The sequence below is a fragment of the Dendronephthya gigantea genome, unplaced genomic scaffold, assembly GCF_004324835.1.
Source record: "Dendronephthya gigantea isolate DGI-Jeju-01 unplaced genomic scaffold, DenGig_1.0 000011F, whole genome shotgun sequence".
Lineage (NCBI taxonomy): Eukaryota > Metazoa > Cnidaria > Anthozoa > Malacalcyonacea > Nephtheidae > Dendronephthya > Dendronephthya gigantea.
In genome coordinates this window covers 1436939-1463264 of record NW_021163021.1, presented here as the reverse complement: position 1 = coordinate 1463264, position 26326 = coordinate 1436939, and the positions used below count along the sequence as shown (strand labels likewise).

The 26326-nt window shown below is 35.1% G+C and overlaps 1 protein-coding gene, 1 non-coding gene and 2 pseudogenes across 2 annotated transcripts; 2 read left to right on the top strand and 2 right to left on the bottom strand.

Annotated features, from left to right (window-relative positions):
* The first annotated feature begins 10211 nt into the window (after positions 1–10211).
* Positions 10212–12349, top strand: LOC114518620 (putative nuclease HARBI1). The gene is made up of 5 exons (XM_028538630.1): positions 10212–10665; positions 10816–10875; positions 11405–11499; positions 11729–11892; positions 11989–12349. The coding sequence occupies exons 1-5, from the start codon at positions 10212–10214 to the stop codon at positions 12347–12349; spliced, it is 1134 nt and encodes a 377-aa protein (XP_028394431.1).
* Positions 12350–12690: 341 nt separating this feature from the next.
* Positions 12691–13737, bottom strand: LOC114518618 (annotated as a pseudogene).
* Positions 13738–17078: 3341 nt separating this feature from the next.
* Trnaa-agc lies at positions 17079–17151 on the top strand. The gene has a single exon. It is a non-coding gene; the product is annotated as a tRNA-Ala (tRNA).
* A 6644-nt stretch (positions 17152–23795) lies between these two features.
* On the bottom strand, positions 23796–25064 carry LOC114518745 (annotated as a pseudogene).
* Between the last annotated feature and the right edge of the window lie 1262 nt (positions 25065–26326).

Here is a 26326-nt window from a genome sequence, read left to right as displayed (position 1 = left end):
GCTTCGTTGTTTAAAAAACACACTTCGCGTACAGTGGATATGCTTGAATATATTTCAACTGTACAATAAAGCAAGTATTGTTCCCTTAACTGAAAAAGTTTAAATGCACGTAGCCAGTGGACTGCGTAGCCAGATGACTACGTAGCCAGTTCACTGCGTAGCCACTTCACTGCGTAGCCAGTTCACTGCGTATCCACTTCACTGCGTAGCCAGTTCACTGCGTAGCCAGATAACTACGTAGCCAGTTGACTGCGTAGCCACTTCACTGCGTGGCCAGGTGACTGCGTAGCCAGATGACTGCGTGGCCAGGTGACTGCGTAGCCAGTTCACCACGTAGCTTCTTGTGGCGGGGTATTCTGCAATTAATCCGTGTTTTATCTCTTCTATTAAAATAAACATTTGCAGTAGCTTATTATCATGAATTTGATTATCATTAAATATTATAATAATAATATAACATTAAGTAAAAATCTAAAAAAACTTCAACTCACGTGACAAAGTATCATTAGGTTCCAGTTTGTCTTCTAATAATTCTGATACATCCTCAATGACAATAGGATTCTTTTCAATATTGCTAGTTTCACTAGCCCTAAGCCACAAGCAAAAAGTGGATTTAATAAATAGTAAAATATTGGGTTTTAAAGTAAAGGTGCAATGCAGCAGTATACATGCATAGAAAAGAAAGAACACTATACTTGCACTTTTGTTGTTGTTCTTCCTCAGCGTGCAGGCGTTGATGAGTAAGCATGGATTCTTCATCAATCCTAATTTCCATTTTGCATTTCAAGCATGGAACAGTTGGGAGTTGCTCACTAATTCCACTATTTTCCTTGAAAGGTAAAATAAAGCAAAAGTTATAGTCTACGTACTGGCTGAGAGATGTTTTGAATATCACAGTATGATTCCCATGGAACCATAATGGAGGGTTTAAGTTGCACAGTTATTGAGTTATGCAATTGTTAATGGGAAACCCTATCTACCCTCCCTGGGGAAACATGGAATTAGACATAAGAATCTTGGTAAGAAAAAATGCAAAAATGCCCCACTACATGAGACCGGTGTTTAATTTAAACTGTAAACCCCTACAAACCCCACACTATTTTTTGCAATGAAATTTACAAAATTTATAAAATTTTCAAAGCATCACATTACATTGTTTAATTAGGAAGCATTGTTCCCAGATGTACACAAGTATCCCCTTGATGTCACTGTGATCTTGGTTATATTGTTATTTTGCACATGAAAGTTAAGGTTAGGGAGGAGCCAAATAGGATTAATTACTAATTAGGGACTGGGATCAAAGAGAAATATTTTTGTGCACAAAACATAACAATATTACCATGATCTTGCTAAACTATGCAAATCCCCTATTCACTCGGGTAGTTTGGCAAGTTTCCCTGGGGATGGGGATGGCGGAAACATTCATTTACCTGTATTTCTATTTGAGAGCTAGTTATATCAATAGACAGTTGAAGTGGCCGAATATAGGCCACTGCTTGCCTTAATGACGACTCGTCACGCAAGTAGGGAATGGAATAACCATTTTTTCCTGGGGGTATGACTTGAAGTTGTTGGCCTCCAGCTGTTCGACATAGTAGATAGCCTCCAGTTGTCTTTAATAATGGGAATTTCTCTTCGAGAATTTCCGTGAGGAACTGGTGATTTCCTTTTTTGTTTTCAAAAGTTATTTTTTGCTCCCCTAACCCAGCAGCTTTCAACTTTTCTTTCTCCGCCACTGTTGGAGCAACAGACGCGTTTTTATCGGCTAAAAGACAAAAACGGTGGGTCCAAGTTGGAGATGGGTTGAACATTGGAAACCAGCCGCTGGAACGTTGACGTTTGGCTGGCTTTGGGTTTTGAACAGTTTGACGAGGATTTTTCTTTTCAGCAGAGTAAGGCGCAAAGAGCTTCCTCAGTTCTTCCGTGGTAGAAACTTTTGCAGTTTCTACTTTCTTGTCAACTTCTGAACTTTCGAATTCTAGCAATTTAGCAGCTTCTCTCATTAACCTTGCGGCTTCAAGTTGTTTTTTTGATTCATCGGCCGCCATGTTGCTATTGCTAATATACAATATTACATAAAGTATAGTGAGGAAACTGTTTTAACCGCTGATCAAATAGATCGTGTGTTCGTATTATTCCTTTTGCGATACTCCGCTGTACTTATAGTTGCGTGTTCGTATGGCTAATTTCGAATGTCATGTTCGCGTTGCCGAATGCCATGTTCGCGTTGCCGAATGCCGTGTTCGCGTTGCCGAATGCCATGTTCGCGTTGCCGAATGCCGTGTTCGCGTTGCCGAATGCCGTGTTTGCGTTGCCGAATGCCATTGTCGAATTTTGGCGGTGATCACCCGTCATAGTTAAGAAGAGTCCAATAGACTTCAAGTAGACTATACTGAGTTGAATTTTGGTGACACAAGTTAAATGATGTATAGGTTCAGACAATTTTGATTGCACAATGCAAATTATCGAGAATAAAATTCGGCACTTGTTGACTCAATCGATACAGGTGCTAGTCTACACAGCACATGCTATAAGCTACACTGGTCAGTTTGCTAAAATCAGAATCGAATGCTATCGAAATGGAAGCTTTTACTGTTGATGTTCTTCGGAAGTTCATTGAAATTTTTCAACAAGGAAGAAGCTAAAGTATTTCAGGGGAATTATTGCTTTTGCGACAAGAATGCAATGGATTTATCATTAAAGAAAGGCTGCGTCATATCCAATCAACCGATGACATCTTGCTGCGAATCTGCAATTTTTTGAAAACCTGTGAGGTGAGTTTCTTTAAAATAAATTTGCATATACGCTAAGGTCACTGACTCGGGAATATATCATTTGTTTATGCAAATGCTTTGTATATCTTTAGTGAAATATGGTAATATCATGTGGTCTAATCTTGTTGAACACATTGACATTGTTTAGAAGATATATTAAGTTCATACTAAATATTAATATTAGCGATCTAGATGTGAAGTACTTATTGTTTAACTCATATGGTAAGGGCATTAAATTAATATCACTGGTTAATATAAGTGTTTAATAATAAAAATTAGCGATAAAAAATTGATTTGACGTTTCGATGTCATCTTAACATCATTATCAAGAATAAAGGTTAAATATACTACACTAGTTTAAATAGTCTAAAGATAAAAATGGAATATATTACAATAATTACATGTAGTAAGTAAAAACTGATGACTTAGAACAGTTTTGATTTTATCGAGTCCGATTGTCCATTGAGGTTAGGCTTATATTGTTTGATTAATAGCATCTCATAAACTAAACAATCGAATTTGTTCATGCATTTGCAAAGGATGGAAAATTGTTTATTAAGGTTGTCTATTTGTAATACAAATTGGCAGTTTTTCAGATAATGATGTATAGTAGACTGAGCCTCATCTTGCCTGCACAAGCATATGCATGCAGCAACAAATTTTATAAGGACACAGATTACTAATTACTAAATTGACAAATTGTGGATGATACATTAAACATTAATGAATAATATTAATCTTCTATTTTTGGTGTATAATTATATAATTTATTATTTATCAAATGTGTGTGAGAGTATATTGATTAAAGTTACCTAGAAAGACGATTTTGTCTCATTTTATAAATTTTTCCATTGTATCAATTCGCTAAATAGCAGTATTTAAATTTTTTATTGTATTTATTTAAATACATTTTTAACGACAGAATAATAACATATATACAAGCATATCTACAAAAGATAGGAAATGCATGGTTTTTAAAAACAGAATAGATGGACAAAACAAGAAAGAGAGTAAGGTTCCAGAGTGGTGGTACAAATCTTCTGATAACATAAAGCTTTCTTAGGAAGGAGAGAGAGGTTTTTAAACGTTTCAAAGTATTTCTTTTTTATGTCCCTTGATTATTTATTAGCTAGCATATCAGATCTTATTGTTCCTGTACGATTATAAGGCTTGTTTGCCAAAGTTTTTGACTTTACGTTTATCACCATAATCGCTGGAGATGACAGTATGATTTAATCAGTATGAGATCCAGCAGGAAGGTACAGGTGGTTTGCAATGTTGATTACCGATAATTTATCAGTATGAATTAGCTAGAGATAGCACCAGTTTGAAGTTCGAATAAGACTATGTGGCTTGTTTGTAAGTTCCATTGATCATGTCAGTATGACAACGAGTTAACATTGAATGACATCAATCATCACTGATATAAACATATATTGCTTAGTAATATATAGCTACTGTACCGGGAAGGTATGAATTTTTCCTTTGTCTTGTGAAAGTAGAACAACTTTGCTGTTGTTTGGCATTCGTTGGTGCATTAAACAGGTTACAGTTACGGTGGACGAGGACGAAAATGTATGCAAAAAAGAACTAGGATAGCTGATTCAGTTCTGTAAAAAGCAAAGACTCGCATTATCAAAAAAAAGAAGACATGTTGCTGCATTTAATACTAATCTATTATATACCTTTAGATTATTAGTGTTTTAGCTTCGACATCATTTGAATAATTTGAAAATATGCCACCAGAACCTAGAAAGGAAGGGAAATGGTAAAATTGGAAGGAAACAGTAAAAAAACCCGGAAAAAATAAATGCTTACCTTTTGTTAAATGGGAGACAGGCCAGTAAATTATTAGTGTTATAGCTTCAACATTATTTGAATAATTTGAAAAAATGCCACAAGAACCTAAAAAGGAAAGGAAAGGGTAAAATTGGAAGGAAAAAGAACAAAAAAAAGCGGAAAAAAATACATGCTTACCTTTTGTTAAATGGGAAACAGGGCAATAAACATGGGTTCATCTGACCATGTCAATACTATGGTTATTCTTTTAACATATACTAACGCTGTTTGAATGTGATTACCTCCTTACCTTAAGAGAGGCCCAAATTGCTTTGTGATCACTAAAGTAAGTTTCAAGAGTACCTGCCTGGATATCCTCTTCAATCAAATTTGTATACAGATGATCAGTCAATGCTCCATTATCTGTTGTAGAACTAGATATAAGTTGCTTGAGGCCATTGGTATTGATCATAAGATTGTACAGTGATCTTTGTTCTATCTCATCAAGCCAGTTGACATTAAAGTCTCCAATGATTATAACCTGTGGAGAAGGATGTTCCTCCAAAGTCGTAGAAATGGCAGCCAAAAGAGATGATAGTGCAAGTGTTGGAGATCTGTATATTCCAATTACAATTAGGACTGGACGTTCCACCATCTTCATAATGGTTTTTCGATTCCATGACAGTTTCTCGCACAAGGATATCCAATTATCATAGGAAGTTTAGAATAAACAGTTGTTCCATGATATAAACGGTTGAGATTTGAAATGTCGTCATTTCTGAATAACTCATAGCCTTCAATTGCATACATTTCACCAAGATCTTCTGCACTAAATCGCGTTTCACAAAAAATTAGGATATCAGCAGACGTATAATTAATATCTTTTCGTACATCTTCAATGTGTTTGTGCAAAGATCTTGCATTAAGATAACAAATTTTTAAATCAGTGGGATTCAACATGTCTCCACTTCCACTGAGAAATGGGTAAAATGGTTTGTCTGATGTTTTTATCAAATGCAGAGCATAATAGAAGAATTCTTCTTGCTTCGATATTTGTTATTGTGAAAGCTCGATATTCGTTATCGTGCATTTCATTTAAAATTAACGGATCATTGTTTGGTAAAGAAGATGGTATGCCCAAATTCTCTGCCAGATGATCAAATGTTTCGTTTAAATCTGGATGTGTATCCCATGCTTCCTTGATCCTGATCTTGTTGTTCAACATCTTGTGTGACAAGTGCTATGGTATCAAAGGCATCATCATCACATTTGTCTAAATGATGTCCAATTTCATTCAAGTCTTCACTACAAACAGCATATTGTTCCATTTGCTTACTGATTTCTTTATATCGAGCTAAATAGTGCTCTTCATAACAAGAATAATTTCGATATCAAATCGATAATGTTTTTCTGGTTGAGCCTACTCTAGCTCGAGATCTTTTCTTTATTTTCATACTTTCAGGAACTTTTACAACCTGAAGTTTATTGTCATTTACCAACTCATCATTATCTTCATCATCATTTTCCAATGGAAGATTATCAATTTCAGGCTTGTTTGTTTTCCTATATGTTTTCTGACCACAAGAGTCGTACCATGCTGCCCAGTCGGCCAGTGTCACATTTTGCAAACAATCAGGTCGTTCCACATATGTTTTTAAAAGACCACCAGACTGAATTTCTTCTAATTCATCAGACATTTTCTCTATTTCACTCAATGGTTTAAGTAATTCGACTCTTTCAGAAGAAGGAGATGTGTTAATGAAAATTACACTATGAGACGATTTTCGCATTGAAAATTGCAAAACAATATACACGGCTTCTTGTGCACTTATTTCAACAGAATTCAAAAATTTGTTCCCGATATCATTCCTTTTTGACCTTTGGAAATTTATGATACAATATACATTGCACAGGCATATACATCTAAGACATATTGAATGTCCATATTTGCTCGCCATGCCCGAAGGCAAACAGGATTGTAATTATTAATTCTTAACTGATTTGGACTTCTTTTTAAAAAGATTGTCAGAGTGTTCAAAGATGAATGTAAGGCAAGAATATATTGCTGTTCTGAAACACCTAACTCTTGTAGTAATTCATTAAAAGTAATGTCTTTACCTTCCTTAAAATCATTTAGTTTCGTTTTAATCTCTTTCCACAATTCTTTACTGGCTTTAGCAACAGTTGAAGAGATATCTTCATCAAGAGGATGAAGAATCTGAGTACATCTCATTGGTGGTTGTGGATAGTTGAATCTACAAATATTTTTAGACTTTTTCCTGCAAGTATGAGAATGCCGGTGTGCCTGTCTATTAACAAGATCAAGTAATTCTGTATCATCTTCTTGTTTACTACAGGTAATTACATTATCAATATAAGTAACAACATCTTCATCTTTATCAACACCAAACACAGGTGCATTTTCAAGCCATATCAACATATGAATATGAGGTGATCCTCGCTGTTGGTATTCAACTCTATAAAACCAATCTTTAATTTTTCCTACTGGAGCAAGTTCACTCATTAAGACATCTTTTAGGAAGGTATTGAACTGAAAATCAAAATGTCTTGCACAGGTTACTGGGTCACTTTGAATTAGTCGACACCTTTCCTCCCAATTGAGATTGTTCAACTCTTCATCACTATAATCCTTGTGATCAATAAGTTTACCAAGAATTCTTAATATATGATTCCATTTTGTTTCTGCTGATGAGAAACTGCAAAATGAAGATGCTGGTCCTAATTGACAAATCATGGCAAACAAGTCCTTTTTAGCTAGCTCAAAATAAGGTGGTGAACCCCTAAGAGTTTTCAAGAATCTGAAAACATCATCATGGTTTATTAAACTTTGTAAACCTTCTGTAGTTTTTAGGTCTCCAGCAGTAAGTGTTCTGTTACCTATTTTGTTTTTTCGGAGTGCAATCTGTGACTGACCAATCAAGAATTTCATTTGTAACTTCTTAGCTTTGAAGAATATATTTTCAACGCACATGGCAGCTCGTCGATCAGATCTTCTGAACTCAGATTTACATATGTCACTATAGTAAACACTTCTTAACCTTTGTTTGTCCTCAGGTCATTTTTGTCCGAGAAATATGCCTGGATATGACATTTCTTCAGAGTACTGATCTCTAAATATACTCAACGGCCTGTTACTTCACCAAAAGAAACATTATAGATTTCCTGTCTTTCACTATCACTGACAAAGTCTGGAGGAGTCAACATACTATCAGGTACTCCAGCTGGTATTTCTGCTTCAGCCTCACTCCATTCATCTTCAGGGAGGTTTGATGTTAAATCATCTGCACCATTTGATGTCTCAATATCACTGGTCACATCTAATGACTCTTCCAGGTTTCTCAACCAATTCTGGTTTATAATAATTCCTTGATCTTGATACAAAGCACTTGTGTTAATTAACCATGCAGTTCCTTGCATTACTTTGTGAGGTCTTATATTCATTGAAAGTGCAGAACTTTTGTATTTCAATCTTTGCTTTAGTTTAACTTTAATGGTACCTGTCTCATCTAATAATCTAGGAAGAACATTTACTGTACTGTTAATGTCTGCAGTAACATTGACAACATTACCACTGATCTTCAGTTGGCTTCCTCTCGGGGCCTGAAAAATCTTTTGAAATGCCAACCAAGGAGCAATAAGTCGACATTCAAGTTCATTTAGATAAAAGAAAGACGGTTTTTGTGGAAGTTGCATGTGATTAGCAGTTGCACAAGGGGGAACTTTCCCTTTCTTTAAGTGTTTGTGACAGGTTTGACAAATCCACTCAATATTATCAAAACTTTTTGCATTTTGAAGGTACTTGATTATGCCAGGATTGCCCTTTTTTAGTTGGTCTGCAGGAGAGACAGTATAATTAATACCATAATTGGTCACAGCAAGTGCAAATATACACACGTCCTGTAGGTACAGAGTTTTGAAACTTTCTAATAAGTGCTAATATATCAATATTTTCAGTGCAATTCACAGTATCTGAAATTTCTTTTTTGGCTGAATGTGTACTGTTATCTGTTTTTCTACCCTGCTTTTGAGACAAAACCTTTTTTCTAGAAGCCCTCTTTCTTTCACAATCTTTTGTAAGTCTGGCTTCCCTTTGCTCAGTAGTCTCAGTTTGTTTTGTGGTTCCCCTGGAATCATTTTGTTCATTCAATTTTGCACGTCTAGAAGCTCTTTTTCTTTTACGATCTTTTGTAAGCCTGGCTGTCCTTTGCTCATTAGACTAATTTTGTCTTCTTGCTTTTTTTTTAATATATCTCTCATTGTGAGTAGCTTTTGCCAGGTCTCTTGTGGTTTTTCTGGCATTATTATATTCCATCATTTTTTTAAGTCTAACTTCCCTTTTGTCTGTTGGCTCATTTTGTCTTCTTGTCCTTTTTGAATTTATATACTTTCTGATTTTTTCAGCTCTAACTTCAATTTGTTCTGTTGAATAATTTGATTCTGCCCTTATTTCCAATGACTGTCCTAGTACTTGGTTGTTAAATAGCTCAGTGCCATATCTGGATTCGTAGTAACACTAGTAGAGAATTCTGTCTCTATATCACTGTTATCAATACACTTTACACCCTTTAACTCAAATGGTATTACAACATTAGCTTCATAGGGCATTGATGATAATTGAAAATATTCTGCAAGATTTGTTATTCCTTCCACTGATGTTAAAATACAGTATCCCAATGCAGATAGTCTACCACATAGGTCACGTGAATGTGAATCAAACACTTCAAACACATTGGGAAAAGGCATCATGATTGCTAATAATAAATAACTCTTATTATACTTTGGCTGATAACACCATACAAACTGTTCCCATTTATTAAAATTGTGTTTAGAATTGATCGATCCCAAATATTGACTGACTTAATTTCTTTGTACAAGACTGCATATAACGACATGGCTACACACTGTTTACCAGCATTCACACCAAACATTAGGTCATTACCTTGATTAAAATGAGCATGTACTGTACAGACTGGGTCAACTATATCATTTATAGTCCTAGGACCTGGATTTTCCTCCACATCATTCGACAGTCTCAGTAATAATTGTACATAAACATTATAGTATATCACTTGAACATACCGTAAGCATAATTCACTGGTTTTTTGGCTCTTATTCAATTAGCTTTTGAGATAAGGCAAGCAGAATACATTAAAGTAAAACATTAATAGTAATTGATTCCAAAGTATACCTTTAAGATGACACAGACTGCTGCGACAATCTGTAAAATTGTGATGTTAACCTCTCCTGGCCCAATAAACTTCAATAGTCCCACCCATATTTATGGTCTAGAACTCAGAAACCAAATGTCAATAATTCTTGACTTTATAAAGTGTTTTATTTGTCAGTAATTTGCTGCAAGTCGGCAGGTAATATTTGGGTATGTTATAAGGTCGTCAGTATATTTGTCAAAAAGTTTTGTAACTGCAAGTTGGCAGCAATGTTAAATAGTTTGTTTGAGTATACCAGGGGTGCTTACCATTTAGACCAATCTTTCTGGTTGATAAATTGTTTGCAAATGGTGCGTGATTTTCCGATCGGAAGAACCAGATGGAATGGAAGATGAACCTTCTAGCAAGAACCACCGCTTTTTGAGCTGTCAAAAGCAAAATTCAGCGGTGAATATCATTGTGAACAATCATGGCCGATCATTTATTGTTTATACTTGCCATCGCTTTAGCCGACGAAGAAGAGCTAGAAGACGACAACGACGACATTGAATTGTTTGGAATGGTCTCTACTTTCATGAGGAGGAATCTTAACCGGAGTCGATACTTCTTTGAAGTTACCGTACCAATGTATTTTGCCGATGAATTTCAAGGTCATTTTAGGCTTTCACGCACTACAGCTGAAAGACTCGCCAGAGAAGTTGTCGCTACTGGTCAAGTTAGAAATGGGAATAACTTTGGGAGAATTGCAATTCCTGCAGAAAAGCAGGTTTTAGTTTACCTGTGGATGATGGCCAACGGAAGAGAAACAACGCGACAGGTAGCCGACCGATTTGACATAACATTGAGCAGTTGTGGCATAGTACTTCGTCGCGTAACGTCAGCGTTACTGTCCTTACGACAACAGTACATAAAATGGCCAAACGGTAATACTTCTAACTAATTACAATATTATAAATATTGTGTTATTAACTTATGAATATTGTGTTATTGTGGTATGGGAATTATTCAAGTAAAACATTATTATCGTATCTTTTTCATTATTAATATTAACTGCTAATTTATTATTCATTCAGTGACTGAGATGAGAGATATAGCTGAACATTTTGAGGAAGGAGGCATGCCTGGAGTAATAGGTTAGTGGTTAGGACTTATCACACAGCTCCAGTACAAATAGTTGAATATGTAAGCATTTAATTAAACAACCACTGAATCATTCTGAATATGAGATCAAGAACATGTTTTCATTAGCCAGGATTTCCTACAAAGGTATTGGCTCATTTGAAGTCTTTACCGAAACCTTGAGTGGGAAAAAATCATATTGGTGGTGGAGAGTTTCCAAATTTTTTGATAAGTAAATGTATTTCAAATAAACAAGATTGTCTATATAAACAACTATTATCATTCTTGTTCTATGCCCATCATCTATCAACCAATACACTCCAGCCATATACCCCACAGTATTTTCTGTGACTGTAAACTTGACATAATAGATAATATGCAAATTTCTTGCATAACGGTGTTAATAAATTTTTCTCGTTAATATGGTTATTCCGTTAATACAGCCAGATTTTTTTCTACCCATTGGTGACTGTACTTGGGTTCTATTGTAGTAATTTTCTACTAAACACTGTTCTCTCTGATATTATTATTTATGATATGCAGGTGTGATTGATGGTACATTTATTAGAATAAGGGCACCAAGTATGAATCCAGAGGCATATAACTGCAGAAAAAAGTTCCATGCTCTCCAGTTGCAGGTACATAGTACTGTACAAGCTAAGCCTTGTAAATAGAAAAATACAATTGCATTGCATCAATAAGTTGATGTAACTTATTATGCAATGCTGATGAATTTGACATGTGTTACTGTTTTAGCCCATTTTTGCTAATATTATTAATAATTAGGAATGGATTACTGGTATCCTATTCTCAAAATACTGAAATTTTTACAAGGAAATAAACTAACAGGTGTTTATTTCTCATCAGATGGTGTGTGACAACAACATGGTATTGACAGATGTTTTAGCAGGCTGGCCAGGATCAGTTCATGACTCCAGAGTTTTAAGAAATTCTTCTCTATGTGCAACAGCAGCTGACAAATTCCCTCATGATTATCACCTGCTAGGTGATGGAGGCTATCCACTTAAAAGGTATATGATTTTATTTTGCACCCAACTTAATGACTTTAGTTCAAAAATGCTGCCCCCTGATTAGTCAGTCATAAAAATTACTATCTTAATTTGCAGATGGCTTATGGTTCCCTTCCGCAATAATGGACATCTGCCACTAAATCAAGTCAACTTCAACAGGGTTTTGTCATCAAACAGACAGATAGTAGAACGTGCAGTCAGTCTGTTAAAGGGGAGGTGGAGAAAGCTAAAATATCTTGATCATCTTGCTGTCAAGCTTATGGTTGAAATCATAATGGGGGCCTGTGTGCTTCATAATTTGTGTCTTGTGAATGATGATTTTGACAACATTTACTTTCTGGATGACGAAACTGATGATATTGACAATGATGATGATAACAATGCTGTTGGTCTTGAAGATGGAGACAGGCCAGCTGAACAAAAACGTCAGCATTTAGTAAACATTGTTGCTCGATGACTTTAAATATTCATTTCATCAGAAAGGAGTGAATAATATTAGATATCTAAGAATATCAACTCCTGTGTAAAAAAATATAATTTAATGAATGCAATTTTAATGGTTGTATATAAATTCAAGCAGTTTTAAGAAGTCTTTGATTAAAGTTGACTTACAAATAATTGTAAAGTTAATTTCAGCAACAAAAATTTTGAAATAATTTAATGAGAACTCATTTAACAGTTTAACAATACAGTAATTTTAAAATGTAACAAGAGCGCAGTACCCTAAAAACTTCAACAATTGTAATTAACAAATAAATTATACTCTTTAAATGTGCATTGTAATAAAACAAACATTTTCTATTTTTCTTTTGATTTCATCACTTCAAGCAAACTACTCCAAAATTCCTTTTTCTCTTCATTCATATCCTGGAGCAATTTTAGCTTTTTGGTTTCTACTTCTTCCTTTTTCTCCTGATACTCCTTGAGGAACCTTAACATCTCTGCTGCTGATGACTTATTCTTTCTCTTTTTTCCCCGGCCTCCTCTTATTTTGTGGTGTTACTACATTTTCATCGTCAGAGTCATCACTTTCTTCTTCACCTTGGATATCTTTTGAAGATGAGGAAGATTCAAGGGTGAAGGTTGGATTAACACTGGGATTTTCCCCAATACATTCTTCAATGGCATCTTGATATTTCCACTTCTTTTTGTCATTTCCGCTCTTGTTATTGTGGTCGACAACTTCTTTGTGTTTAGCGGTTAGTTTTGTCCATTTTCAAAGGCATTGGTTCCCTGTCACTGTTATGTCCGATAGGGCATTGAATTCATTTGCAATCTTTTGGAAGATTTCTTTTTTTGTTGTTTTGCCATTACCAAACGAGGCCTTGTTTGTCTTCCAGCAACATATTGACAACCGAACATAACGCTCTTCCCATCTGTCAAGACTTTTCGAAGCATCTTGAAGAGTAATAGAAGACAGAAATAGTGTTTTTACTGTAATGGCTTAGGTTAGATATGCCTTGGCTAGCTACTTAATCTGCCATAAAATGTAAAACAAAGAAAACTTAAGCTCCAGTAAGCTAACCCATTAAATTTGAATAATTTCATAAAGGTTTAAAAATACTTTTAAGAATCGTCAGACTACTTTTTTCTAGCTTGCTTGCAGACAAGCAAATTAATACAAAACTGCTACGCTTTGAAAATAGAGAACGTCACTCCTAGAAATGCAACTATCGTTTGTAAAAACAAAATAAGTTATAGTTTAAACTGTAGTTAAATATTTATTGTTAAAATATAGTTATAGTTGTTCTTGCTATAGTTTAAAGGTGCTAAGAGATGCCAAAATAAATCTAAATAAAACTAAAGTCTTCAAAACTTACCTTCAGGAATGTTTTCGCTCGCCATCTTGAATAAACAAAGAGCGGGAATTTTAATTCCGGCAAGATGGTACACAAACCAACCGGAAAAACTGGGAAAAACGGGAAAAGTGGATTAACTCCTTCGGACGACCAAGTTTTCCGAAAATTTCCGATTGGAATTACTCATGCCATTTGTTTTTCCGACCGGAATTTCCGGTTTTTAAGGGTAAATGGTAAGCACCCCAGCACAACAGCTGTCGTTTTGTATACCCACACAATGGCTGGGTTTAATTTCAATACCTGCACAATGGCTAGGTTCAATTTCAATACCTGCACAATGGCTAGGTTTAGTTTTGCTAGGTGGCCCTTCAGCTAAATGAGCACCTGATTTATGACGATCAGTGCGAGCAACAATGGCTCCTGTTTTAGTTTTTTTATACAGTGCAGGCAAGTTTGCCTCGTTTGGAATGTACGCTCTTATACTGTGATTCTGATCGCAATTCGACCACAGTGGACAAATGAGCGATGAAAATATGTAATTTCACAAAGATAAGAGCTACGTGAATGATAGAATAGCACTTACTTTGACTTTAGATCATCCCCAAAAAACCAATATTTACAAAAAGACTGAATACCCTTGGAAGTTGGAGGCATATGGTTGAAAGCAGTTCGCTAAAATAATATACTAAAGTTTCCGACAAAACACGTGATCCGACGATCACCGATAGTGCCGAAGATGCTGATATTAATCACTGAGCTATATAATAATTCCAAATTAAGGTATAATTTGGAATTATAATATAGCTCAGTGATATTAATCCTATATTTCGAAATCGGAAAGGCCAAGGTCATGGCCTTGTTTTTGTCTGGACATCTCACATGCGTTGCGCGTCATTCGCGATTGTGAGTTGAAACCTTCGATTTGTCTAGGTGAGTGTGTGACACTGTGTGGTGTTCTTATATTATTAATTTTTAGTGCGCTTTATATTTAAATTGTTGAAGGCCAAATGGCCAAGACACACCGGACATGTGACAGATTAAACAGAACCGTTTACATTGGCAGCATCGCGTTTTTTTTTCATTTTCATTGTCTGAAAACTGTTATTCTTTTTCAAAAAGCGTTATAAATAACACTTTTTATAGTTTCATTGTCAAATCGCTTCGGTGTGTTTCAGCTTTAATTAATATTTAATTGACCATTGACAAAGCTGACAAATGACAAACCGCCTTGGGCTTGGAGGCGTTAGCATTCTTCAAAATAATAGCTTTATAAAGTGTTTTTACTGTAATTTTACGAGTATACAAAAATACATAGACGGAAAGACCGATTATTTTGAGAGCAACTAGCAAGCGAGCTCATGATTTGTCAACCATGCCTGACCACGCTGACTATATTCACACATCTTAAAAACGGACTTCGCCAAGCTATGTTTATGGCACTTCTTCTTTACCTTTCATATTTTTAGCATTAAATATAGGCCTATAGGTTTTACTAGAGGAAATGAGTCAAAGTGGTCATGTAGTGCGCAATGCTATGGGTATATTTTCTGACTCTTACCTAGAGTCATGACTGAAAACAGCAAAGTGGCAGGTAATTTTCACATAATATTAGAAATACCTTGATAAATATAAAATATTTGGCTTTGCCTGTTTGCCAACTCAATTTAGAAATTGGATCCCCATCCCACTTTTCCAATTACAATTATCATTTATCCAGATTAAAATTCTTCCAAAAAAAACTTTGGAACAAAGTTTAAATATTTGGTCATGTCAACCACAATTTTGCTTTGGATTAATGACAGCCTATATTGTCAAGGCATATTGAGACATAAATCAATTTACCAACATTGAAAACTTGTGTATTTTTATTTTTCCAACTTAGTATATGGTTTCCTTTTCACTCTATTCTGATATTTAATATTTTTTATTATATTCTTATCTTATATTCTTTTTAAATTCTAAGAATGTTCACCGGTTTCTCCAAAAACAAATGCCAAGGAGATTGATTGCTATGTGCACTCAGTTTCTTTAATCAAGACTGGTCGTGACAAAAAGTGGCTGTACTTTGACTGCAATCTCCAGACTAAAGATAGCATTGTAAGAGCTGTATGTTTTTCACCTGAACGTAAAGACAAATTTGACCACTACGAGAAAACCAAGGCACCTCTCAAAATCACAAGATATAATGAGAAGACCAAGTATGGTACAACAAATGTCATTATAGAAAGGCACACCATTGTTGAAACCTCCTCTATACTTCCTTTTGAACGATGTGATGTAAGTCAAGATACCACAATCAGCTCTCTCCGCAATGTTTCATCTGGTCGGCAAGTCACTGTTAAAGGCATTTAACAGACTTATTTGGCTCCAAGAAGATCCTGTCCAGGTCGGGTCAAGAACTCATCAAACAAGATGGACTTGTGTCAGATGCCACCGTCACAATTAAAGTAACATTTTGGAGTACATTTGTTGATGAAGCACAGAAAGGAAAGACTTACAACTTCAAACAATTTATATATAAAAATGACAACTTTGGAGTTTATATTACAACATCACCGAATCTTTCCACACTTAAGGAAACAGAGGAAATTGAAGAACCACTTGCCAAACCTGATATCAGTAAGGAAACCTTAACAAACAAACAATTGACTGTCAATCTACTGGGAATTTCTTCAGCCAGTCAGTACTCCAGCTGCTCCTCTTGTAAAAGAAAAGTTGAAAGCAAAGACAACCCTACCATTGCATTCTGTTCACAATGCAACCTTACTCTGAAAGCAAGTCATTGTTCAAAACAGTGGATAGTAAAACTGTTTGTTCAAAGCAAGGAAAATCCCAACCATAAATTCAATTTGACAGCCTTCAACAGCATTGTGCATCAGCTCATAGCTAGATGTTCCACCAATGACTTGCTAGATAAAATGACACCAGAAAAGCTTATCAATCAATTGATAGCAGACATTGTTGAACTGGACATTGTTTATGATACTATCCAGAAGAAAATCATTGAACTGTCCTAAGTTATGTTTATAGGAACTGCACAGTAACATAAAATAAACTAAAATGAAAAAAAAAAGTATAAAGTTCTGTTAAATTAAGCTTCCTAGTGACAATTGACACTTCTTGTTTGACAAAATGGTATATATTATATATCATTTAATTAAAGAATTTCATATGACTTTGAACTTATATATATATATATGTTAGGTTTTGATTTGAATATATTATCAGTAGTTTTCATACACATATGTTTCTACAATATACACATTAAATGTATATGTGATGTTGCTACTCTGAGTCACCAACCGGGCAAGATGATCAACAGATATTTCAAGTTGCTAAGTAAGTGAATTTAATTTACACACATTCAATTTTGAGTTGTCAAAATCTTACCTTGTAGCTCAGTTGGAAGAGCATTGGACTAGCAAACCAAAGGTCATGGGTTCGATTCCCACCGTGGTCAAGCTAATTTTTCACCTTGCCCGGTTGGTGCCTCAGAGTAGCAACATCACATATACATTTAATATACACACCTGAGTCTTTGCATTATTACTAATATACACATTGTCTGTGAGTTTAAACTAACTTGAGTAAAATTTTTATATTAATTATATGTCTAAACATGGAATTTTGGGAATGGGACTAGTTGCAATGACAATATTGGTCTTTGAATACTATTTTTCGATACAACCTGATCTATCAAGTCCCCTGCATTTTAGATATCTCAGCCATTTCCTTCCATCTTTCACCATTAGTTAAAGGGTGCTGACACATTTCCGATGCATGTGTTACATTTCTCATGAAACTGAAGCATAACTTTTGCCAGTTTCATTCAAAAATGAAGCATAACTTTTGCCAGTTTCATCCAAATAGTATAAAGAAACTAAACCTTGAGATCTTGTTATAAATCATGTTGTGTTTGTATCCCTGTTCCACTGCTTCAACATGCTGTTTCTAAATTTAAGCATAATTCCTTTGCTCAATTTTAGTGTTTACAGGAAGCATGATTTAGCATTTAATATTTTGATCTTTTTGAAGCAAATGGAATAGAAATATTTCATATTCAAAAAATAAAAATGTGTGCAAATTAACATTTCCATGTATGTACAAGTCATTATAAACAAAGTATTAAATATACAGGGTGTATCAATATCCGCTCTGTTTTACAATACAAAAGCCATTTTGAATTTCCAACAGGCCTAAAATCTATTGTGGTTTAGCCCAAACGTTTTGAAATTAATCAACAAATGAAATGGGCGATATAAGCAAGTTTTAATACTTATGCTGTGTTACCTTTGGAAATCATATACAATTATATATGGATAATAAATAGCATGCCAAAAGTATTTACGAATCAATAACCCCCATGCCAAAAGTACTTCAAAATCAATAAATATGTTCCCCAATTCCAGAAGTTGTGCAACTGTTAGTGGTGTGCATCCATGTTAGTTCGTTTCGGTCATCTGACAATCACAGAAGATGTCAACAAACACTAATAGTTCATAATCGTGACAGTGAATCGTGATCTGTTCACTTATCTGAAGATTTCCGAAGATGTGGACATTTAGACGGACGCGGACACTTTTCAGCTATAACATAGTGGTTAGCCGCGCATGTGTGGCTACCCACAAAAATGAAGATGACTCACTTTTTGACAAAAAATTGACAAGCACTTTTTTGAGATTTTAAAATCCCAGCAAAAATACCCAGACTTTAAAACATCTTAAAAATGATTAGCCTTGCATATCAAAAACATTGTTCATAGCATGCAAAAATGTAAGACTTTGTACATAGAGGACCATTTATACAAAACTCTGTTTATATGAAACATGTCATATGTGAGCTGCAATTTATTTTGTGCTGTATATACTATATAAATGACCCTATTATTTCTGCCTTGTTAGATTTACAAATGCCCCAATCCTAGGAAATGCATTTTTGAGCAAAAATGGATAAAATTTGAGCCAACCATTGGTACTGTATTACCCCAATTATCACCACCTTTTCTTTGTGTTGCATTAGAATTTAATGGTAAACCATTAAGCCTCAGTGCACCCTAATGTGCATATATGTAAAAAAATAGGTAAATAAATGTGTAAATATGTCCAAATGTAGATATGTAAATTATCCCATAGTTGTCAAAACAAAAGCAATTAATTTGCACCTTCACAAACGGCTGAAGATTTTAATCCTTTTGCAAGGGTCATATGTACCCTATAGCCTGTCTCAATGTTTCTTTCAATTATTGCACTATGTAATCTGTTGCTGGAATATCAATTACTTCTAAACATTGATTTGAACCACTGCTACAAAGAATTTCAAACCCCACAGCATCCTTCAATTTCGGATACACAGATGTGTGACATGTGCATGCCCAATTTGTTTGTTGCTGAATATGACTCTAAATTCACCAAGGCCTGCATCTTTCAAAATATGTTTCGATGTACGGCTGGGGACATTGTGATATCCCACATTAGCAAGACAAACAAACTGATGTGTCCAGGATTTTTTTGGCTTCCATGATTTATTTGGTATGGGCCAGGCCATGAAAATTTAGATCCACTCCTAGTATTTTTTACATAAATTATTCATAAATTATTTGGAATATTTTATAATAAATTTTTGCTTTGCAGCATTAATTTTTGGTGACATATTGTCTTGATGATCTAAAATCATTGTGCTTCACATAATGTGATTCGGTCTATGTGTAATAATAATCCGCGTACATATGTCATTCAGTGAAAACATAATGAATTGGCAACAACTTTCCCAAGTTATCGCAAACATTGGGACAACACATTCAAAGGTGTGACTGTGTAAAACACAAAGTGAAAGGAGCAAATTAAAAATAATACACATTATTTTTAAGTAACAATTAATGAACATACTTTAAAGAGTTTACCTGAAAATGGTAATGGTGTACCACTAGAGCTAATGACTGTTGAGGCTGATGATAATATCATCTCAGATGATGGTGTTCCATGTACTGGACCCCCTGCAAACAATCCTTCAGAGGATGTTGTTGACAATGACTCAACTGACATAAAACATAAGCACTCCAGCAATGGCATTCATACAACGCTGGCCATAAAGGTATAGTTGTCTCACATTGCTCTTTTCACACATGATATTCAACCACCATCACATTGCAAATTCAACAATTTCTCCTCCATCCTTGCTATAGTGCTTCCACCATTCCACAATGTTTTAGCAGCCTAATATACAGCGTGCCTAAACTCAAATAATGATTGACATCTTAAAACACTGTAGGGTTTTAGGAGTCTTTACCTAATGGAAGTTATGGGACACCTGATGGAGACCAGGGATCACCTGGTTCACCTAGTGGGGTTTAGAGATCATTTGATGATACAAGCCAGGGTCAATTGATGGAGGCGAAGGACCATCCCATTGAGGCCATCGATCAGTTGGAAATATTTGGTAAGTATCTTTCGGCTACTTTTGTAGTTTGCCTTACAATAACCTGCTATAACTGATAATATAGTAAAGAACATGACATGTTTTTCGCTGCAAAAAATCACACTCATGACCCAACGTTTCGACACTCTGTCCTAGTGTATTAGCATAATATGCCAGGTGAGTTCGGCTCACATTTAAGGTGGCTCAATACAGTTTTCAAAAATTTCATTGTTCATCACTTTGACATGTTCAAACAATGCATTTTTATGATTTATTCCAGAGATATTGGGTTTTTATATATTTTGACTTCTCTACTTTTGAATCATATTAGTTTTAGTAACGGATCGTTCGTTGGAAAAGAAGTATGGTGTTGTTTGGAAGGCCATATCAATTTGAGTCTTTGTGCCTTAAACAGGGATGACAGAAGCTATTTACCTGCAAAAGAATATTAACATCTCATTGTTAGTTTGACATCATATTGAGTCTACATAAATAACTACATCCCAACATAAAATCACCCCCATGAAGACACTAGACCAGAGTGTCAAAACATTGGATTGTGAATGTAATCTTTTGTGTAGTGATTACTTTCACTATTTAAAACCAGAGTAGGGCTAATTAGCGATGGATGTGTTAACATTTTCTCTACCTAGTGAATGTTTCTTCTCTTTGCTAGATTTGTAAGGAGTATCTAAGAGATCTTATAAAAGAGTTAATGGATGAAAAGATAATGGATTGTCAGCTGATATTCATCATGGTTGATGAAAAAGCGATTATGAAAAGGGGTTTGATTCAAGATGATTTATCAAGATGCAGTCTTGGTGAACCCGGTTGAGTACCATTCCTGAGACACGATTTTCAACCCTATGAGTTTAACCTAGTTCATTATATTTTTACTGGCATAAGTCAAAATGTTTGTCTGTAACCTAAAAAACTAAAAATTTATGTAAAAATCATTTTACTAATATCAATTGTTGCTGATACAGTTAAGTTAGATTAGCTGATACAGTTAAATTAGATTAGCAATTTGGAACTTGTGTAAGTTCTGTTGTCCTCTCTTTCATGTGTTGATATATGTTATTGAGTGAAGTTAATAAATAAACATATACCTTACAACACCAAACCATAAAGCCACTACGGCACTAGTTGGTTTCCATTCTCATATCACTTAGTGAATTATTTTACAACGTAAGTGGTATGAATTGTTTTATATGCTGTTTATAATCATTCTTGCACAAGTCACCAATGTTACAATACTTTTCATACTATCGGCAACACCATCAACCAAAATCAGCTGTTAAAGCTAGTTAATAAAAATAATTTTAAAAATTCATTAAATTTACATGAGGAAATTTCAAGAACTGCTCAAATTCTAATACCTTTCTTGTTGGCATGTGGAAATCTATTTTTGAAAATTATTTTGCCAGTGCCATCATGTAACTGAGACGTTTCTTAAGCCATTTATAAAACTCGTAGTTAGTACTTTATCACATCTAAAACATTGGGCCAAGATAAGACATTTATACATATGCACTATTATGCATTGCAGTTGTTTTCGTCTGCAATTACAAAATATGTGACATTATATGATAACGTCATAAGTGTTCGCAAATTACCAAGCATAAATGCGTAATTATATGAAACAATGAAACAAAATATTTACTTAACTAGCCAATTCCAACTTTTAAAAGTAACATGGAACCTGAAAAACCACTTTTGTAATATTCAATATTCGAACAAACATTGTTAAGTTACAAATAAACATTCGAAAACCATGTTTCATAAGCAAACCAAAATTGAACAGTTACATTATGTAACCATTCCAATGGCCCATCACCTTATTTTGTGACCTTTTGTCACCTTCTTTCCTCACCTGCAGGCAGAGTAAACCCCTTGAGCAGGCATCTTGTTACTTTTGTTATTGCTGCCTATTCCTCAGATCCAACCACAATTTTTGGCTTCATGAAGACCTCAGTAGAAGCTATGTTTCCTCAGTTTTCTTGGCTAAATTGCAGAATACCCGTCCACTAGTCATGGAAATGATGTAGCCACTATTTCACTGGATACGCGGATACGCAGTCGAAAATTGTAAAGCAATGAATAGGTCAGCGGTAACTCGTTTTTTTATGATGGGTACTTCATTCTTCCACAGATATATAGAACTAAAACATTTACTGCATAAGTTTATGCAAATGTAGCAGAATACCCCGCAATTTTTTAAGGGACGCGGTAATACAGCATAAGAAATACATGACGTAATATAAATGTAGGTATTAGTTTAAGTGGATACACGGATACGTGGATACGCAGTCGGTTAATATTCTAAAGTTCATCGACCTTAAATCAAAGACGCTCGGTCGAGCATGCCGATTCCTAGTAAAACTTGGGGAATGTCAACAGATAAACAAATTGTGAATGATCATCACAAGACAATAACAATATTAAAGTTTCTATGTATATAATATGCGCTTTCTAGTCTTAACTTCATATAATAATACCAAATTATGAGGTAGTATAAAATATATTAAATTGTAACACTGTCAGTTTTGTAAATTATTGGCTACTCACTATTCCAATCTATTCCAGAAAAAACAGTAAGGATATCAATAAATTATGTTTATCATTCATTTCAATACAGTTATTTCATGCCTGCAATGCGCGGTCACTGCCATCCAAGAAAACGTATTTATTAAAATTCATGTCAAAATAAAACCATTTCTTCGAATGGCTAGTCCACTGAAATAAAATCCACTTAATTTGATTAAGCCGGCGAACGGTCTTGTTTTGCTCCCAATAACACGATGTCATTATCCATTCTGCAGCGAAACAAGGTGGACACCCATTTCCCACAAGAAACAGTAATAACTTAAAACATTCCACGTCGCAAATAGGTTTTTTCCAAAAATTAATTTCATGTCTTGCGGCCACAAAGCCAGCGAATAGAAAATATCGCCGTCTATAAGCTTCAGTAGAGTATGTCTTCTCTCTGATATTGCCTTCGCTGTCGCGGCGCCCACGAAGTCTTTGAACTTGAAAATATCAAAATCCATTTCACTAAATCTACTTAAAAAAGTTTGAAAAACTTCCAGGTCGTTAATTCAAATACTTTGTTTGTGAAGCGGGATCATTTAATTAACACGTTCACAGAAGTGGCAATCACATCAACCGAAACTTCTCCACTTGCCTGTTCCTCAAATTACAAACGACCGCATACCACACGTATCCGCGTATCCACATAAACTAATGCATACATTTATATTACGTCATGTATTTCTTATGCCCTTACTATCATATGCCTCGTTCTTTAAAATATTAACCGACTGCGTATCAACGTATCCGCGTTTCCACTTAAACTAATACCTACTTTTATATTCGCAGTCTTAAATTTATAAATGATCGTGATCACAAACGGTTTGCGGAAATTTGCATATAAGCTTCAGTATCAGTATGAATAAAATCTAAACTTTCACTAGTTTTAAATAGAAACTATATACTGAAGCAAAATCAAAATCTCTTTGAATCTACAATGTCTGTAGTCATGCATGCACGTGCACAAATTTTAGATATTCTCATAACTAACTGTTATTTCAATTAGCGATTTTTTTATTCAGAATATATGCATAATATACTTGTTATAGAAGGGGAATAATGACATTTATATATTTTCAAACATTATAGTACTTAGCTATTTACATAATTACAGTATGGATACACTTTAAAAATTTCCATACATCTTTTTAACGTCTACAAGAAATCTTAAAAATAGGTCACTTCCTTTGTGTTCATAACGCCACAAGAACTCTGCCAAGTGGGACGAAAACATGTATTTTCGTGTGCCAAAGTCAGGCATCTTTGTCTTTGCTTGTCGCCAATGACCTTCTATCTTGTTTGTATGATCGCCATCAGTGTTAACAAACTCTTTTGAGTGATTAACACACTTATGAACATATCCATGCTTCTTCAGGTTCACATACGCTTTCCAGCAGTCTGAGACTATCGTGCTACCTTCGGCTATGTGACGCTTTATTAATGGCAACAAGGTCTCCTCGTCACGTTTCTCAACGGCTACCATAAAACTTCTTCGAGATTCTTCTTCGATTCCCCCAAATACCCATTGCCCTTCAACTTTATGTCCTCGATGGTATTTTCTTTTCCAAACTTGCTTTCGTCGATTTGAACAGTCTTTCCTGGTCCGCCGATCTTTTCTTCTCTCTCTAGAAGTGTGACTTCGCAAATCTCTCGGCAAAAGCTATCCCAATCTACTGCCGTATGTTCGCTTATGTTGACTTCGTGCCGAATGTTCTCCTGGCTTACCCCTCTGCACCACCAGTATGTTAATTTCACAATTTCTGCAAGGGTCAGGTTGCTTTCCTCGAACCAACTGTCTTTTCGAATCGACATTTCAACCCTGTGTCGCTTCCCGTCAATTTGCCTCCTGCATTCCCACTTTAAACCGTCCGATCTGTCATTTGCGTTTACTAATTTCATCATCTCATTGCAATGTCCGCATTTTCGACTCCCGGCTATTAACTTCTCATCCATAAGCCAGCCAATCAGTTTATCCTTATTACACAAGATTTCTTCTTTGAGACGGTCATAAGTCCACTTATTATTTGTTTTGTTTTCCCGGTATTTCTCGTAGCTTTTGCCCTCGCCAAGGTGTTGTGTAGCAGCATCTTGTTTTGCAAACGTAGTCCACTCGGTCTGTGATTGTGAACTCGTTCTATTCGTTTTCTGCCTTCTTGCACACACTTGTATTGCCTTATCCATGGATGTGCTTAATTTTTTCGCTGCTTGATCTAAATGTTGTCGTTTCGCTTCGAGTTTGGCGTCCGAATGCTTTCAAAATGCAAGTTATCAAAATTTAAAGCGTCAGTTTACAAGGTATCCGTTTACAACTGATGCACTACACCTACCATGCTCTGATCAATCAGTTTCGTTAAATTTGCGTAATTTCTCATTATTAAGTCGCTCGTATTTTTCTTTTTCACTAAAACTAGACATGATTGCAGAAACCCCAATGCGTGTGGTTAATTAGATAGGTTTAGAGTAGGGTCAAAGTAAACAACAATTAAGGAGTTATGGTTGACCCGGATAAAACGTATCATCTCAAACCATTAAGCGGCCAAAATCGTCACACCGGTCAAATTTTTATTTCATGCGTATAAAAGAAGCGCACATATAACCACTTTTTAACAATTCCATTCCATCGATTTGCAATAGTTGCTTACCCTATTGTTTACAAGAAGTGGGACACTTTGTGATTATTTAACGTCGTCTATATCAATTGTATTTTAAACTATATGCATTGTTCTAATATAGCTTAGATTTTCTCTTTTCAATGTAACTTGCATTTTTCAGCTTGTCTCTGCAGACCGTCATTCAAGTATTATTAATTACTAAATAAGCCGGTAGCTACACCACGTAAGTGTTTAATACTGCAAAGCCCTCATCAGTGTAATAGGAAGCCCAAATGATGAAGGCCCGGTTTAACGGACTCAAAGCTTTGCAGTATTTACGTGGTGTACCTATACAAGCTAATTTACTTATTTTGCAAACTCACAAGAATATCATTTTTAATTATACTATTACTATTCATCTGCGATATTATGTCATCATAGTGTTGCATCAAAATTAAACACAAAGGAATTATCATGTTTCTCAAACTTGACAAAATTCTTCATCCGCGCCTTCAGCCGCTATTGCCGATTTGCCGCCCCCAGGTGTTAATACCAGCCGCGGCTGAAGTAATTGTCTTCAAACGTTAACACCTATACAGGCTAATTTACTTATTAATGTCACCGTGCAAACTCACAAAAATATCATTTTTAATTATACTATTACTATATTCATCTGCGATATTATGTCATCAGTGTTGCATCAAAATTAAACACAAAGGAATTATCATGTTTCTCAAACTTGACAAAATTCTTCATCCGCGCCTTCAGCCGCTATTGCCGATTTGCCGCCCCCAGGTGTTAATACCAGCCGCGGCTGAAGTAAGTGTCTTCAAACGTTTCCGTTTTTGAATGTTTGCCCGACATATATTCGTTTTCATTGATGTTTTTTTAATAGCCCCTTCAAATTGATGCGTTTTTCTTACACTTAGCGTAATCGTTCATTTTCAAACGATTACGCAAATAACGATGAACGCATTGAGATGCATTTCACACCTCTTGTGTGGCTCTTCACATGCAGTTATCCCATTAAATTCAATACAC